We start from the raw sequence: 18,770 nt of genomic DNA, 5'->3' as shown, positions 1-18,770 counted from the left end.
TTCTTGGAACCAGGATCAGGCAGCAGGGTCCACAGCTCGGCAGAGAATTGACAGTTCAGGGGAGAACCCACCAGAGCTCGGCAGCAGGCTCTTCTGTAAGGCAGAGGGGAACCGGAGCAAGGCAGCAGGATAAACAGGACAGGTAAAAGGTAAAATGGACAGAGCTGCTATGAAGTATCTATGTAATAAATAACTAAAATATATGAAGTGTGATGTCTGAAGTTTTTTAAAATCCATGTTTTTTTGGTCAGTTCCTGAAAAATAACAGTATAGGACACAAGGGGTTTGCCCCGACAGCAGCATAATCCATAAATACTATAATGAACTGATTATTAGTGTGCATGCAGTGTGCATTCAACATTATTGACAGCGTCTTTCTCAGTCTTTGATGTCCTAAGCTATCACAGTTTTAACAGGAATGGGCAGAATTATTTTATTAATTGAGGCTCCAGATCTACTGACAAGACTGAGAAACACACTGAACCCACCGAGGAATTTTGTGGGATACTGCAAAGTCTGCAACCTCAGTAAAATACTACACAAAAAAAAAAAAACGGGAGGGAATGAGGCTCCTCATTTTTATTCATAGAGCTGTGACCAAGTGGCCAACAGCATTGACACTGTTCCAAAACAAAGTAAGAAAAGGCTCAACATTATACATCAACTATATCCCTGGTGTGACTCATTGACTAAAAGCTGTGAAACAGAATAGCTGATATAGCAATAAAGCTAGCGTAGCAATATAATGGAGAAATAGAAAACTAATAAATGACAAAAGTCCTGTTGGTAGCATAGCTACCATTATCCTAGCATCTATGCTAACAACAGAGCTAAGAAGACAAAGCTCTTACCTTCATAATCGAAAAGGTATTGTTCCACAAAGAACTTGTCATCTTTGTCGAGTTTGGAGGCTGGTGTGGCCGAAAGCTTTTGTGCCAGTCTGTGCACGTCTCCCAAACGAAATTTGGGTAGATTGGTGAGGGACTGTGTGAATTCCCTATGTAAAAACACTGCTCGCGGAGAAAGCGGAAATAAAGATACCCTGCTTCACCGCAGAACGGAAGTTGCATGACGTCACTGTGAAAAGGGTCTATGACGCGTCTACTCTTATATTATGTCTATGGGACAAACTATACCCGATCCAGCCTCTGGAGGGCGACGGAACACCGCTACAGTTAATAGGAAGCCCGGATCCATCATTATTCAGAGGTTTATGGAAACATAAAACCCTGCAAGAGTTTCAGATTAGTAAACTCAGTTTAGAGTCTTGGGTGGAATCTAAGTCTCTGACTCCTTATGTTATTTATCCATAAGGAGATTTCAGGGAACCCGTGGCAACTTTCCTTAACCGATCGCTGAAGAATTATTGGAAAATATAATTATTGTAATGGTTTAATTAATCATTAAAATGTGCAAATCCAACAGCTATTCCAGGTCAATTTACTTTTCCAGTTGTTTTTAACCATATTAATGCGCATGGAGTGGGTGTGGGGAAATGGCAGTCTGGAATTATTCCTACCCATATCAGATTTAGCGTAAAAGCTTTGAATCTTTCCAGCTTGACATAAATCTAAAGGAGAATGAGTGAAGGGAGGCAAAGATAAGGGTAATGGTAAGGAGCTCATCACCACTCTGGCTTTTGTTGCTGTGATGCCATGAAAAATGTTTTCCTTCATTTATAAGCGTATAAATGATGTTAATGACATTTAAACAAAAGACTCATCATCCTGTGACACTGTATGATTGTCGTCTGTAGATGCTAGTCTAGTTTTCAATCAGAGTTAAACTTCTTGATCAAATGAAACTAGGTTTAGCTCTAAATCTGCCAGGGAGTGAAGCATGGTGGGTAATGATGTGCTACGTCTGATAAATACAAGTCACACAAGAAGGCCTCATTTGGAGGGGAGAGAACATTTATTGATTCTGACAAAGTTGAACTGAATCCCGATCCTTCAGTTTGACTCTGTCAAACAGCAAAGCCGTTTGTTTCTTTATTGCTTTGTCCAGATGCTGAAACGGCTGCATTCCTAACCCAGCAGCAGCAGAAACAGATCAAAACCCACTTATGGACAAATTCTGAGGCATGTTTGAATTCCAGCTGACCATTGAAATGAACCAAAACAGCCTGTGGCCTTGTTTTAATCACTCGGACAGCAGGAGCTTGGCCTGTGCATGAGAGCAACATTTGCAATCCTCTTGGCCTTCGGATTAAACGGAGGTGAATCTTCACATATGGGTGTAAAGGTACTTGTCCAGTATTCCACGCGCTATCCCAGCCACGGCCAGAACAGACAGGAGGAGAAGTGCAGCCAGGGTCAGAAAAAAGCCGGGTAACCTGCAAAGCAGACGGGACGGACTCGTCAGAAAGCGCTCATGCCGTCTCTGGACTGGTTTGGCTGTCAGGACAAATAACCAGGGCGGGTAACCTTTTCTTGGTGGACCGGATGTAGCCGTTGAAGTAGAGCTCCCTGGCCAGCATGTAGAGCAGCCCTGTTGCCGCGGCTACCACCTCGCTGGAGAACGTCCCACAGGTCCACAGCGTGACCAGGAACAGCGGGTAGAACTCCACACAGTTCTGGCTGCAAACACACAAAGCTGATGCTGGGACAGCTGCAGGTTTGCTCATTCACAATACAGCGAGGCTGGGCCCGACGTCTACTGACTCCCACAGGTAATCATTTTGGAACAAGAGCTATCTGGCCTGCAAGCACAGGCGGCTGGTGCAGACAATAGACAAAAGATGGACAATTCATCTTTTAGGACGACATTTTAAAGATAATATCTTCCTAATACAAAAAAAACAGGCAGAACATAAGAAGCGTTCTCATCCAGGTTTCTGCATTCATCTTAATTTTGATGTAGATGTAAGCATCTGGCTACTTTTACCGGAAAGCAGACTTTGGTGCCGCATGTATTATGGAGCAGATTAAATAGACAACAGTGGCAGATGTTTTATTTATTTAAAGAATAATCTTGTTTTTATCCCCCAACTGCTTTCCATTTAATGATTTTGGTTCTCTAAAGATCAACAGGTCTGGCCTCCACTGCTCTAAGGCACTGACAGAACAGCTGCATTTAGCTCTCTGTTTGCTAATTGTATGAATTCTTAAGGCTGTGTGTTGCACTGGACTTTATTTAGGGGGTATCACCGTAAAGTTACACTTAATTTTATTTATTTATTTCATCAGAAATACACATAACACTGATTTGATCCATGGCATGAAACCCAAGTTTGTGGTTGAAAAGTGATGACAACAAAAGTACAAAACCACAATGACTTTCACTAGAAGGATGTGACTGAGAGGAGACAGCTGGGCTGTTTGGACATGGCAGCAGTCAGTTGGGTCGTTGACCCTTACTTTCGTTTATTTTTCAGAGCCATCTAGGTCAGGAACCAGCCGCTGTTTAACTCACCTGCCTGCTGGCACCAGTAGGTCAGAAAGACTGAGCTTTCCTTTTTACGTCAGATTAATACAAAAGGCACCATAGATGTATCTGACATCCACAGGTTTGGCAGTGACACAAATATTGTGCTTTATAGCCTGAACAGTTTTTCCCTGTTGGCACAGCATACTGAGGGACAATGGAAACATTTCAGGAGTTTCAGTATCAAACACCTGTATGTGCAGTCAGTGTTTACAGGGTTGAGCCTTCGTCTTCAGTCTCTAAATTCTCTCTGACTGGCTGGATGTCATCTTGGGGGCTGAATCCTGAGAGATTGCATTCACTGCTGATTGAGAACCCGGATGAGAGTCGGCTCCTCCAAGTCTGAGGGCATAGTCCTCAACCAGAAAAGGGTGGATTTGGATCGGGGTCGGACTCCACCTCGAGCAAAGGTGTTGAAATACCTCGGTGTCTTGTTTGCCAGTGATGGGAGGATGGAACAAGAGATGGAAGGACGGATTGGGGCTTCTTCTGCGGCAACGCAGGCTCTGCTCTGGTCTGTTGTGGTAAATACCGAACTGAGCCAAAAAGCAAAGCTCTCAATTTACCGGTCTGTCTAGATATGGATCATGGGCAAAAGAACACGATGACACATGTAAGGGGCCAAAGGGAGCTTCCTCTGGAGGGGGGCTGGGCTCAGCCTTAGACATAGGGGGAGGAGCTCTGTTATCCAGGGGAGCTTAAAGTAGAGCCCCTGCTTCTCTGCATAGAAAGGAGGTGGTTTGGGCTTCTTTTGCATTGGCAAAATAAAATCTGGATTTTCCAAAAACTGAATCTTAGTAAACTGTAAATTTGAATTGATTGATTATATCAACGCCTAGACTAAGGAGTCAATTATGTTTAGGGTAAGGCCATAGAAAGGGCTGAGAATTAATGGAAGTCAAGGCACGGTCCTCAGTAAGTATTTAAAGCAAGGATGTGTGTGTTTTTATACAAACAGGGTGTTTGGTTTTTGATAGAATGGCATCTTATTCTCAATTTAATCCCAGTCCAATTCAATACTCATCAATCAAATATTAAATTAGACTACCTTTTAAACACAGAGAGAAACACATCATCAAAAGAATCAACACCCTCTGCTGGTTGTATTGTTTTATTTTGTGACTTATGTTTACCGGGCCCTTAAATTATTCAGTGTATTTTTAGTGTCACACAATTCAAACATGTTGTTTTTTTCACCAAACAAAATAGAGGCAAAACCAGAAGGTTTCGTGAAAAAATTAAGTACACCTCAAAACCCTGAAAAAAAGGCAAATAGAATTGAAATGTGGGGCATTTTCTGTTGAAAGTCAGCATGGTTTTGGTAGATCAGTTGTCTGTTTTCCTAAGCTGCTGTAGAAGGACCTTTAGTCTTGATGTGTACATGCAGCCGACTTACTGAGCACGAAAGGTCCGTTCGAACTCCGGAGGGCCAGAGACGACAGGAGGGAGGATTTTGTGGGCCATTCTGGACCATCCAACTCTGCGGGCCAGGAACGCTGGACCAACACATGGGTGGAAGGAAACAAACAATTTTAATAATTCAGAGAAAGCAGAACATCTGCGGGCATTGAAAGTCCTTTACTGTCGCATATTTTGTGAAATTGTAGATTTAACTGTTGGAACGCTGAAAGTCATGTCACAATAAAACTGACGGGTCAGAAGAAACTATCAGATGGCTAAAAGGACATCCTGCAAAGCACAGGGGCCTCAACATGATGTGGACAGTCAGCAACCAGATGCAGCGGTGATAAGGTGTCATGAAATAATCTGCTAATTTTATGGTCAGACAATAATTCTTCTTTTTTTTCACTAATAAGGAGGAAGTGATGGCTTGTGCAATAAATCTACACTTCCTTTGGTTACATGACCAGAGGCCAAGTCAGAGACAGAAGAGTGTAAGATTCAACAGAATGAGCAGAAAGGCAGCTTAGATTTAAACAAAGCAACATTCTCCTCTTTGTTTTGGATTCTGTAAAATAATTCCTCAGCTTCTAAGAGAAGATTTCCACAATGTAACAAAATCAACAGGTTAGGATCATTCACCCCCCCAGCAATAAGGGACTGAAGGTAGGGTTGGAGTTACAAAGGTCCGAGGTAGATAAGCACCTCTCAGTAACTAACTGCTAAGTAAAGCAGATCAGACGTGACTCACCCATATGAAAGGCAGACAGAAGGGTCACTGCAGCCAGGAGAACCGGGGGATCTGACGCCATCGCAGAGGGAACTTTACAGACGCGTTGGGAGGCTTTTCCTGGGGAAAACTCTACAACTCAGTCTGCACAAACATGTCTGTACAGTAAAGCTGTGCCCTGCCCCGCCTCTGTATAATGTGGGAGGATTCTCCTTCAGATCTCTCTGCTGCACCTTGTGGAACAGATGTGTGAGAGTGCAAAGTTCTAGTTTCTACAGCAGTGGTGGTCAACGTGGGGCCGGGGGCCATTTCTGGCCCCTGGATTGATTTTGTGCAGCCCTCAACTTCAATTCAACAATTATTTGATGCACCAGGCTATTTGTTCTTAATTTAGACAAAATTGTTACAGATAAGTTACAATTTTCTTACAATTGAAAATGTTTGGTACAATAGAAAATATCTTTAATTTCATAGTATAAATAGGACCACATTTATTCAATGACTACTCAAATGCAAACTTTAGTGCACCAAAATCGGCTTTTAATTCATCTTTAAAAGTGGCTAAGTACAGCAGCTGTATCAAAAAAGACTGACTCAAGTCCTGTTCCTATTGCGATAGAATTGAATAGACAAAAAATAAATTCATCCGGGTCCTAGAGAATTTGCAAAATGGATGACCATGTTTTAAGGTGACAAAAATTTGTTTCTTTAAAATGGGGCATGATCATAATTTAGGGATCTGGTAAAAGTAAACATGATAATCTTTTTTGAGGGGGGGGAATGTAAGTTTGTTTTATATTTTTTATTTTTTTGGCCCTTGAGTGCGTTTGGTGTGACAATTTTGGGCCGGGTGATGAAAAGTTTGGACACCCTTGTTCTACAGTCTGCCCCGTTCCTCCATCGGTTCTGACAGTGGAGCCCTGCTGATCCCGGATCAGTCCTGCCATGGCTCCCAGCGTTTATCTAACGGAGACCAGAAAGGGTTAAAGCCGCCAGTTCACCGACTCGGCGTGTTTAATGAGTGACATGTGTTTCCACGCCCCACGGCCGCCCACGGGTGACAGCGCAGCGTCGGTGCGCGTGCCGTGCGGTGACCAGCCGGCTCCTTCCCGCGGCGGCATGGACAGCGAAGAGGAAAGTGTGGAGGAGGTTGTGGAAGGTTTGTGCCGTCCGCTAAAACACGCTGTTTGCGGCCAGTTGCATGAAGGAGGGGTTTAATAGCGGCCCACCGTGTCGGCTCCACGCCTCCAGGAGGCGCTCTGTCGGCGGGCCCGCTCTGTAACGGTGAGCGCCGGGGGCTGTGGTTGGGACGGAGTCCGCGCGAGACGCCACTGAGGGCGGCGTGGAGGCTGCGTGCAGCGGCGGAGGGTTAACGTGACTGTTTAATGGAGGCGAAATAAACGGAAGTGGCTGCAGCTGTATGTGTGTGTGTTGGGTCTGTAGGCATGAGCGCTGGAGCCATTAGAACCACGGTGGTGGTCTGATGAGCAGGGCTTACACGACCGCTCCAGTCAGGTTGACTGTTTTAGTGAAACGTCTTCAGATCAGACAGATTACAGCAAAACAGCGTCATCACTCAATATTACGGGAAATGTGTGGCATCACTTAAGAAAGCTGCACAGATCAGACAAAATATTTTGCCACTGTTATGTTGTGTCCTCCCATGCTGAAAAATCCTAAACCGTAGAGGCATGGTTTCTCCACTAGAGCCCTGGAGGTGTGCTGTGGGATCTGCCACTGAGATGTTAGCAGCAGCTCCTTTAACTCCTGTAAACTGTAAAAGTGGAGCCCTCCATGGATCAGACTTGTTGGTCCAGCAGGTACCTCAGATCAGGACTTAGATGTGGGTAATTTGCAGGTCAAGTCAACACCTCAGACTTTCTGCTGTGCTCCAAATATTCCTGAACCACACAATCCTGGTAGATGACAAAGTTAAATCCACCTGAAGTGCAGCACTCTAGGTCTTCTTAGAAAATGTTCGGCCATCGGTTGGTACCTGAAGCTCGAGCTCACTGGAGTTATACAGCAGGATAATGATCCAACGCAGACTTGACTAATCCATCAACAAATGGCTGAAAAAAATGTCTGGACTTAAATTTGATTGCAATGCAGGTTGATCGTGCTGGAAAATCCCCCTATCTGGTTAGAAAAAGCAATTCCACTAAGAAGACAGGGGCATAATTCATCCACTGTGATATAAACAAATAGGTAATTATGAGAAGCGCTGGGTGACAGCTGTCGCCTAGGGCAGGAACGTTCTTAGGTTTAGGGCTGATTATACACAGGGCAGGGTTGTTTGAACATGCTTTCTCATCAGTGTTCAGATTAAGAACACAGCCGAGTCCAGTCACCAGAACCAGTTTCTTTATGTGTGTAGGCCCGTTGGATGACGATGGCCAGCCCCATGGTTTCTGCACAGTGACCTACTCCTCCAGTGATCACTTTGAAGGACACTTCACCCATGGAGAGAAGAATGGCAAGGGGAAGTTCTTCTTCTTTGATGGAAGGTAGAGTCTGACTGTTTCACTGGGGAGTGTTCATCAGAACACTGCATTTCAGTATATCAAAGCATGTAACACACATCAATGCTAACCAAAGCCTCTCTGCCACTATTACCTACTTAGCACGGCTCAATTAGAGTTTTAGTTAGTAACGCTTACTTGGTACCAGCTCTGTTTTTAGTACCTACTTGCCGGTTCCAAGCAGGCTGAGTGAAGCTAAAAGAATTAGAAGCACTAATTGGCTATGGGGTGGTGTCCACTGGAACGACTGTTGATAGCTACTTACGGGTACCAGGGAATGCCAAAGTAATGTCCTGAGAAGCCTAAAAAGCGGTAAGGCATTTACGAGACCATCAAGGACATGAGTGGTTCAAACTGAAAACATTGGAGGTGGTCCGACCAAATGGACACCATTTACGGACCCCTACAGCGACTAATGGGCAGGAGAGTTCGACCTGGCCAATGCGTTCGGATCCCATGATGGGGGATGGTGAGTGTTTTTTTACTTTACCCATCGTTTATGTTACACAACATTTTATTGGCAATGATGCCCACATTTTAAGTGTTACAATATGTATTGTGATACATGAAAACTGGGAGTAGACCCCAGGGAAAATCAAGATTTCACTGGATGGACTACATTTCCCATCTGACCTGCAGACACTTGAGGATCATGCAGAGTGATCTGCGGGGAGGGATGTCTGGACCCGATGTCCAATAAGTGGAAGACAATAGATGGATGATATCAGGATATCACTTTTAGGTCACACTATCCTGCACTAGTTAGTTGCAGCAGCAGCTTCTCCGGAGAGCAGATTGGAAGCAACAGCTCAGCTGCTGGCCTCCTCCAGCAGGAAATGCCAGGACAGATGAAAATTCTGTGAGAATGCAAACAGAGAAAACAAAAAGTTTACAGCAGCAATAAATGGAGATAATGCATAATTGGAGAGTAGTAGGAGAAAGTAGTGTGGGAAAGTAATCTTTCTATCCTCTGGCAGCATAACTACAGGAGTAGCCCGGGATAATCTGAGCTACTCTAACTAGAAGCTTAGTCAGAAAGGAAATCAGGTCATTTATACCTCTTTCTTTAAAGCTTTTAAAAGGGATCGTTAAGTCATCTGTGGATTTGTTTTTTTTTCTGCCATTTTAGTTGAACAACCAAGTGTCCAAAGCTTTTCCAGAACCATGCAGACTCCCAGGTCCAAACAGCAATCTCTCCCATTAATATAACCTCCTGAGTCAAAGTATGCCAGTTGCTAACATGTAAATGACCAACACACACCTATGGCTTAAAGAGCTTGAGTGGTGGACTTTTTTCTTAATGTCCATCATTTTATTGGACACCAGTGATGTCATAAATATCATTTCCACCTGCTGCCCTTGCAGTACAGCTGAAGGGAAAACAGTTTTCACTTTGCTTAATGATACCTGGCAGGCATGTGTGTTCTGACATGAAACTATGCCAACATGCAGAACTTGACAGAAAACTCACCGTGAAGTAGAGCCGCAGGATTATAGGAAATATGTAAACGCATGAATGTTATTCATATCACAATGCCAATATCTGTTAACTCACTTTCCTCCTCCTTTCCATTTACTATGAGTTGAAGAACTTTTGTAAAATCTGTCTCATGTGGGCGTCACGACTAGTTAAACAAAAGTAGCCAGATATACTATTTGCTTCCAGACTTTATTGCATGGCACTTCTATTCCAGTCGACCAGATACAAGTAAGGCTCAAAACCTATATTGTGAAAAGGTTCAGTTTTTTTTTGTCACTCATTCCAGAAAGTGAAAGTGCTATATTTTATATAGAGTCGTTACACAGAGTGAAAGATTTCTAATCTTTATTTCTTGTAATCCTGAGGGTTATGGCTTACGAATAATGAAAACTCTAAATTCAGTGTCTCCGAAGATTTGAATATTACATATATTTTTGATTATTTTAAACAGAAATGTCAGGCTTGTTCATTTCTACACAGGCAGTACTTGGTTGGGCCCCCTGTGGAATGAATGAGGGGATCAGCCTGTGGTCCTGGTGAGGTGGACTGGAACAATGATTGAAGAATTAAAGCTGCAGAAAGGAAAGGCTTAAAATATTTTTCTATTTAATGAATATATGTATAATAGAAATAGAGAAAATATTGATCTTTATCATGATATTCTAAGATTTTTGAGCTGAACAGGTATTGTACCAAATCGGTCCTTTGCAGCTGTGATGTTGCACAAATTGATATTGTGATAAAAACCTGTGCTCCTACTGCACTGAATAAAGCTTGTTTGAAAAAGCTCTATTTTAAAAGGTGTCACTTTCTATTATTTAAAGACATAACTCCAGCAGGAGATTCCCCTTCCTTTCTGGCCCCATTCGGACCTTCTCAGAATACCTGAAAGACCCTAATGGATCCCCGCTAATATAAGTCTCCAGTTTTAATTTAACTGATCTTTAGTGAAGGCAGGATGTTCTGCAGAATAAGAGTAAAATACAGGTACGCTTATCAAAACACCCAAACTTTGGGAGCTGCCTTCTTTTAATTCTAGCATTGCTAAAGATGAACATGTCCTGCTAGTGTTTTCAGCGAAAACCTGGGATCCCAAAATTTTCCAGGTTTCAAGTAACTGGAAGTTTAGGTTTCGTTCCAGTATGTAAAGATTGAGGAATAAAATTGCAGTGGGACGAACGTATCTGGTCTGTCATGACCCACTCCCTCTGTAACCCAGCCAAGCCGCGTCTCCACACTGTCGGTGGAATATTTGAGCCCCGATATTGACTGCAGCCGTCTGTCTTGTGTCTGCAGCACCTTGGAAGGTTTCTACGTTGACGACGCTCTCCAGGGCCAGGGGGTGTACACGCATGAAGACGGAGGCGTCCTCCACGGGACGTACGTGGACGGTGAGCTCAACGGGCCGGCTCAGGAGATGGATGCAGAGGGCCGCCTGGTCTTCAAGGGCCAGTACAAGGACAACATCCGCTCTGGGCAGTGCTGGACCTACTACCCTGTGAGTGAGCTCAGTGCACTAATGGCCTCTTAAGGACAGCAGGTGGACTTTCCATAACGGTGTGTGCTGTGGTTAGGACGGGGGCTGCGTGTTCGGGCAGGTCAACGAGGACGGGGAGATGACGGGGAGCGCCATCGCCTACATTTACCCAGATGGCTGCACAGCTCTCTATGGAAGCTTTGTGGACGGGGAGATAATCGAGGCTCGCCTCGCCACCCTGATCTCCAACCAGACTGAAAGGCCACGCTTCCAAATCGCACCAAACAGTAAGGTTTGATCTCATCTCAGCTGAGGGGACATGCATACTCTGTAAAAAGAATATCTGGACCTGCTGTCCTAATTGCTTGATTGACTTGAATCAAAGTTGCATTTAGCATCAAAGTAGACGGGTTCCATTAATAAAATAGAAACTCTTTAGACTGTAAAGTTTTCTGACTCCTGACCTAAACTGACAGGCAGGACAAAGGAACGATTATTCAGCAAAGTCCTGGAAGAAAGCTTGTTGGAGGCTGCAGAAAGCTTAAGATGGAGGCAGAGGTTGAAGCAACAGTAGGACAGCAAGCCTAAACATGCTCCAGAGACGCAATACCATTGGTTAGATCCAAGCATGTAGGCCAGTCAAAGCCCAGATATGGAGTATAAAAGTCATTAACCATCTTCTTGCCTCTTCGTGATTCTCTACTACTATGTGCTGGTCTATCACATAATGCCAGTAAGCTAGTATTGTATGAATAAGGGCTAATGTGAAAGAGGTTTGAGGTGAGGTGGAAGCGAACAGGATGCACTGGTGAGACATGTTTGTCTGACATGATGACTTCATCTCCCCCCCAAGGTCCCGTCTACTCCTACGACAAGTCCACATCCACCTGTATCGCCACCCATGCTCTGTTACCGGACCCGTATGAGAGCCAGCGGTACGTCAGCTCTGCACCATGCGGTAAAACGGTGACCACCAGGACCAGGCGTAGAACTCATCAGAACCTCCTCTGTGTGTGTGTGTGTCTCTGTCTCAGGGTGTTCGTGGCAGACTCTCTGATTAAAGGAGCAGGTCAGGGCCTGTTTGCCAAGGCCGACGCTGAGCCTGGTACTGTCATGGCTTTCTATAATGGAGTTCGGATCACACATTCTGAGGTATAACACATGGAAACACAGCTCTTATTCACTGTAAAGCTGTTTAGCTCTGTTTATTATCTTGATGACCTTTTCTGAAAGAGCTCTAAAATGTCACGATTCCTATGTTTGTAGAAAACAGCTGTCCAGCATAATAATCCCGTGCTGTACGGGGCAATTCAAAAACTAAAACGTAGAAAATCTCAGTTATTGATTAAAAGCGATTCCTACATTGAATATTTACTGATTTACGTAGGTACGGTAGCTTCCTGGTCTGGAGAGACCAGGAAGCTGAAGAGCTGAAGAGCTTCGGTGAGCAGGGTAAAAACCTGTGATCTGAGGGATCCTTTATAGAATGCTGCTTGGAACATGGAGAAACGGCAAAAGTATGGGTTTAAAACAAGTTCCCACATAGATCTAGAACATGCGAAGAGCTAGACCCGGGAGATGCTGGCTGTTGAGTGCGGGGGGATCTCAGAATAACGGGATCGGTCCAGTGGGTCCTGTTCTGGTGCTTTATGTCTGTTGGCTCTGCAGACCGTTCTGCTTTGAGTGCATCCCCAACCCAAGAGGGCAAGTAGTACACAATGTGGACAGTCCGGTCAGAAGAGTCCATTAGTAGTCAGCAGAACCTTTTCTGACAATGTTGCAAAGCCCTTAGAGTGAGTCTGTATGGGCATGACTGGCATCAGTGGAAATGATAACTGACCAACAGGCCAACCTGATACGAACATAAACTTTAAATCTTTTTTTCAAACTGGCCCATGTTGGAACCTTTCTGTATTTCTGCACTGAGATTATTCCACAAACAGAGATTCTAAAAGTTTTCCAGTTGTTCCAGCACTAAAAATCTTAAGCGTATAGCTTCTCCTGAGATTCTAACTTCCATCTTTGTTTCTGTATATTTAGTGGTAGTAGGTTGTTTCTTACTTTATACCGTTTTGTATGTGACCAGATCAACCAACTGTAGGGTACTAGACCCATAGAACAGGATAACATCCAGTGAGTTTTACTCCAAAGAACACTTGAGCCCACCTATCCATTAAATTGGCTAAATACAGACAGCCTTAACTGAAGAAAGAAGGACCCATTTTGGGGTCTTGTTCAGCCATAAAATCATTTTTTCTGCACAAAAAAATAAATAAATAATCAACCCCTAAAACTTGTGCTACTGTGGGCCTTTTATTAAAAGGGATTCTAGTTGTAATTTACATATTAATAATCAGTTTGAGTGAAACCCTTTTTATTTTTTGGATCGGTCTCATTTCTCCAACAATCAGACTGCTTTGTTCATTTCATTCAAATATTGGCTTTTTAGCCTTTTGCAGGTAAAAAGCAGAAAACCCATGATAACCTTGCCTTTGCGGTCTTTGGGTAAAACGACACACTGTAGCCTCTCCATGTGGTCTGAATTACTCCTCTTGCTTTGTCGCCTCAAATGGGCCTCCTGCAGGTGGACAGCCGGGACTGGGCCCTGAATGGAAACACCATCTCACTTGATGACGACATTGTGATCGACGTGCCACAGCCGTTCGACCAGATGGAGAGATACTGCGCCACTCTGGGTCACAAGGCCAACCACTCCTTCAGCCCCAACTGCCAGTATGAGCCGTAAGTAGAAACTGGCCTGAACAAAAGAAAGAACGAATGTGAGTTGTGAAATCTGGGTTCATAACCAGATCAGGCACTCGACCACATGCAACTCTTCTAATCCATTCAGAATCGGATGATTTTCAGTTCGATCGTCCCTGACAGGTGACCCACGTGTCAGAAACTGACATGTCCAGTCTTTTTCTGGTCAGTGAACATACCATACCGAGGTGCTAACAGGTCATGCTAAAAACATGTGGAAGTTGTGACCGAGTGAAGAAGACGCAAAGGCCGCCGGTTTCATTCTCAGGTTTAAAATAAAGTCATGGGGAGCATGGAATGGGGGTAATCCTGGCGGCAGTTGTCATGGCGAGAGGAATTGGAAGTGCGAGGAGCGTTGTATGACTCAGCTCAGAGGAGGAGCCCAGCCCAGCGTCAAGCTAATAAGAGCTAGCGTTAGCTTATGTTGACCAGGACGTTTTCTCCCAGACGGGAACTTTACTGACTCTTTTTTTATGTCGCTCTCAAACATTGAGGCATTTAAAAGAAAGAAACAATGCTTAGCCTGGCGGGGGGCGGGGGGGTAAAGCTGGTGGTCCTCCATGGTTATAATACGGTGGGGGGAACCCTGGGAAGGCTGAACAGCACACAGTAGGGTTGCTCTGTTATCGTTTTGACTGTCATGCTGGCTTTGGAAATGTTGACACAAAGGGTGTGACCTTTTCTTCTAAAATAATTGCTGGTCATCTCAGAAAGGCTAAAAACACTCACATTTTGAAACGTTCTTACCCCAGAGCAGAGGTCTACCTTGGTGGGAACTACGCAGACACAGCTGCAGAGAACCGCAAGTGACTCTGCCCGGCCCTGTTCACTTTAAACAGATCTAACTGCTACGACTTCATACAATCCGAGTTTCTGCCGGATCGGATGCAGTGTGTCTCGGGCTTAACCCTGTTCAGACCTGGTATTTGTCCTGGCTGACCAGAATTTGAATAGAGAAGACTACCAAGGACCATTCACATCACGGTAACGCGCTTTACATGCAAATAAACACGCAGCTGCATCAAAGAGTGAACTCTCTGCTGAGCACTGTCTGCAGATGTTCCTGGAACATCAGTTACTATCCAGGCATCAAAGAGGTTTGTTATTTTGAGGCACTTTGGCTCCAGACGCTTGATGAGTTCAGTTGTGCACCTTAACAAGTGTGATATGCAAGAGAGATAAAGGAGAATAAATAATGTGGAACGCTGAACAGCCCCATGCCAGCGCAGCCATCTAACCAGTAAGGGCACATCTTTCATTTACCAGCGTTGTTGTGGAAATGTAGCTGTGCACAGCACACCTGGAGGTTTTCTGTTTCAGCTGAGCCATTGTATACATATATGGTGAAATTATTCACCACTCTTTAATAGTTTCTGTCACTCATTTCAGAAAGTCAAACTCATATGTTATACAGACTGACGGTTATATTAGACAGAGTGAAATATTCCAAGCCATTATTCTTTGGATGATGTTGGTGATCATGGCTCACAGATAACAAAATCCCTAAAGTTAATACCTCAGAAAATGAGAATAAGATGAATAAAAAAATAACTGAAAAGCAAGTCTCCTGAAAAGTAAGTCCATTTCAAGGCAAGTGGTCAGCCTGTGGTCCTGCCCAGGTGTTCTGGAAGTCCAGGTTTCCATCATAGCAGCCTCAGCTTGCTGGCATTGCTGGTTCTGGTGGCTCTCATCTTTCTCATAGATTCTCTGGTTTGGGTTCTGGTCAGGCCAGTCGAGCACAGTACCACCATGGCCACCAGCTGTGGGCTGGTACAGCATCTGCTTGTTAGCAGAAGGAAGCAGGAAGTGCTCTAAAATGTCCTGACACTGGGCTGACTGTAGACTTCAGAAAATACAGTGGACCAGAACCAGCAGATGACACAGGACCTCAAATCTTCCAGTAACATAGATGTCTCTGGTTCTGGAGCTGCTTGACATGAGGAATGCAGCATATGTAGCCTATGTAGGATTTGACTGTGCGTCGTGGCTTTTGATACTCAGACTCCAGGCTCAGACCACTCCTTGTGAAGCTCCCCCTGGAGTTCTCCCTGTTGCTGGTGCACCTTTTCCTTGCAGACCTTTTTTCCTTCCACTCAACGTTCTGTGAACATGCTTGGATACAGGTTTCTGTGAACAACCAGCCTCTTAAGCGATGACCTTTTATGTCTTCCCCTCCTTGTGATGGTGTTGATGACTGTCTTCTAGACATCTGTCCAGTCAGCAGTCTTCCCCATGATGGTGTTGTCTACTGTCCCAGAGTGAGAGATCGTTTAAAGCAGGGGTGGCAAACTCATTTCTATATTGGGCCGCTTTGGCATCATTAAGTCATTAAAAGGGCCAGTTACACCTGTATAGTGACATTTCTGATTTCATAATTTCATTCCAGTTCACACACAAAAAAAATTAAATTTCACAGTAACATAATAGAAAAGAAAAGTTTAAGATTAAAGACGAGATTTAAGATGACTTGTATACACATGGATTTGACGTTGTACATTAAAGTGGTACCAGGTAAAGAACAACAGTGAGGTAGTGAGATAACTATACAGCTGAAGTCACTTATTTACCAGGATTATTGCACAGGTTATTGCAGTTATAGTGCAGCATTGTAAAGTCTGATGGCAGCAGGGTTGAATAAAAGTAGCACCCTTAGGCCCAGTTTATACAGTTTATCTGCAAAAAAGTTTCTATTGGGGGTGAGTTAAGCTTTAAACTCATCATTCTGCATCTCTTTTTCTCTTTTTGTACATTTCTGGGTTGTTGGAATGTGTTGTGGAAAAACTGACATCTAGTGGCCGATGCTGTTACTACACAGTAAAAAAATCAACATTCGCAACAGTAGGCACAGTGTTTGGCCACTTTATCGAATTTAAAAGGTTATATGCCTCTACTTTATGACATGATATGCCTTATTTTGGCTCTTTGAGGGCGGATAAATTGCCTTGACGGGCTGGATTGAGCCCACGGGCCTTGAGTTTGACATGTGTGGTTTAAAGGCTCAGGAAACCTTTGTAGGTGTTTTAGAGTTAATTAACTGATTAGGGTGTGACCCCATGAGTTTCCAGTATTAAACTTTTACGCTGTTAGGGATTATGCCATCACAGAGGCTGAAGCTGCAGAAAGCAGTTACCGGGGAAACGGCACATAACTCACGGACGCCAAGGACTTCACAGATGTGGCATCAATAAACAAACGGACAGTTATCTCGGGGCAGAATGGACACGTGGGTATCCCTGGAGCCAGACTCTTTCAGTCTAACATATCTGTCTAATATATTCCAAAATACAACATGGGAAGAATCGACCAATCCTGGCGCAGGTCTTTGCTGGTCCAAATAAGATGATGTAAGCGAGCAGGTTGGCACTCTCGCATCCACATTTTACCCGTCTCGCATCGTTTTATGTGTGAGAGTCCAGTTCTGAAGCTGTAAACATCCCTCTGCCTTGTTAGATTAAATATGTTAAAGCGTAGTTTCTGTTTCCAGCATCATTCCTTCTAAACTATTATGCAACAAGTGGAGTTCGCTTAAGGGGAAAAGAGCTGTTTAACTGTCTACAGGATGCGGCAACTTCCCCCGAGCAAAGGACGATTACCTTTTCACTTTGTTCTTTGTCTCTGCTCAGGTATCTCCACCCTCGCTTTGGACCGATCAAGTGCATCCGAACACTGAGGGCTGTGCAGAAAGACGAAGAGCTCACGGTTGCCTACGGTTACGATCACGAGCCGACGGGGAAAAACGGACCGGAGGCTCCTGACTGGTACAAACAAGAGCTCAAGGTTTTCCAGCAAAAACAGTCAGCTCCTGCTGGCCCATGAAAACACAGAGAGAGAGCCCTGGACCCCCCCCTACCCGTGCTGCCACTTCATGAAACCCCTGGAACTCTGTAGCTCTGGACATCTGCTAACCTTTCAGGCTGCTTTAGCCGAGCAACACAAGAACTATGCAAGGAACCAAGTGATCTTAGAGGACAACTGGGAAGTGCTGCTCGATCTCATGTGTTAAGATTTACATGTTCAGTCCTGGTGCTTCCAGACATGGAACCCGGCTGTTTTCATTAGGTCAGTTTACATGACGGGTCTCACCGTTCAGGACAAGAACCACGGCACTTCTTGCTCTGTTGACCTGATGCTGCAGCTGAACCGGACTCCTGCCCAAAGTTACATTGCCTTAACAAGTCTGTTTACTTGACATAAAAAAGTATGTTGTATTTATTAGAAGTTACATGAATTACATTTGTGAAGGTACGCTCTTTAGAACATGAATGGAATTTCTGCTACGTGAAAGATCTGCGCGATCTCTTTCTGAGGTAAAAGATCTGTACACCCCAAACAACAATCCCCCAAAATAAACTAAACCAAACCCAATCTGATGCTTCAGTTTCTTAAATCTTGTCTTTAACTGTTGAATTCAGTTGTTTATCTGCAGCATGTGTGTTGTTGAAGCTTTTTGTTGCACCACAGTTTTTAAATGATTACTTTTGAGTTAGTTTATTAGCTTAAGTCTAAAACCACTGGGGATATGAAACCAGTTGTTAGGGTGGAATGAGTTTTTAACACAGATCCAGACGTGTTAGGGATTAAGGGAACTTTTCCCCCTTAGATAATAAAATTGACATTTGTAAACTTTCGTATTTCCTCTGGTTGTCATAATTAGTGAATAATTCAGATATGACAATGAAGTAAAAATGAAACAGAATCTGTAGGGAGCAAACACTTAGTCATGGCTCGGTACATTCTGACCAGAACAGTCAGGTCCTACCCGACAGAAGCGGCTGCTTCCTCACATGCTTTAGTATTCTATCCACAGAACCTGCAGGATGGAGGAGAGCAGCCAGTTATCAAAGATCCTCACAATAACAGCCGCTACACACCTCACATGATATGATTTCCAAATTTGTGCAACGGTTTTTCTACAGTTCTGGGTGGGTATGTCGTTTTGTTGGAATGCGCACACAGACTAGGAGACATCCA

General features: G+C 44.1%; 2 protein-coding genes across 2 annotated transcripts; one reads left to right on the top strand and one right to left on the bottom strand.

Annotated features, from left to right (window-relative positions):
- Positions 1-1,891: 1,891 nt before the first annotated feature.
- mgst2 (microsomal glutathione S-transferase 2) lies at positions 1,892-6,231 on the bottom strand. The gene is made up of 4 exons (XM_012878520.3): positions 5,579-6,231; positions 4,823-4,922; positions 2,427-2,579; positions 1,892-2,335 (listed from the first exon to the last, which is right to left on the bottom strand). Exons 1-4 carry the CDS (start codon positions 5,637-5,639, stop codon positions 2,227-2,229), a joined length of 423 nt encoding a protein of 140 aa, XP_012733974.1. The 5' UTR covers positions 5,640-6,231; the 3' UTR covers positions 1,892-2,226.
- A 241-nt stretch (positions 6,232-6,472) lies between these two features.
- On the top strand, positions 6,473-18,161 carry setd7 (SET domain containing 7, histone lysine methyltransferase). Its single transcript, XM_012878506.3, has 8 exons — positions 6,473-6,716; positions 7,935-8,064; positions 10,856-11,057; positions 11,134-11,323; positions 11,890-11,971; positions 12,071-12,188; positions 13,621-13,778; positions 17,423-18,161. Exons 1-8 carry the CDS (start codon positions 6,575-6,577, stop codon positions 17,613-17,615), a joined length of 1,215 nt encoding a protein of 404 aa, XP_012733960.2. The 5' UTR covers positions 6,473-6,574; the 3' UTR covers positions 17,616-18,161.
- The last annotated feature ends 609 nt before the right edge of the window (positions 18,162-18,770 follow it).

This window comes from Fundulus heteroclitus, chromosome 23, assembly GCF_011125445.2.
Source record: "Fundulus heteroclitus isolate FHET01 chromosome 23, MU-UCD_Fhet_4.1, whole genome shotgun sequence".
In the NCBI taxonomy this organism is placed as follows: Eukaryota; Metazoa; Chordata; class Actinopteri; order Cyprinodontiformes; family Fundulidae; genus Fundulus; species Fundulus heteroclitus.
The sequence above is the reverse complement of the archived record's forward strand: the minus strand, read 5'-3'. Positions and strand labels throughout refer to the sequence as shown.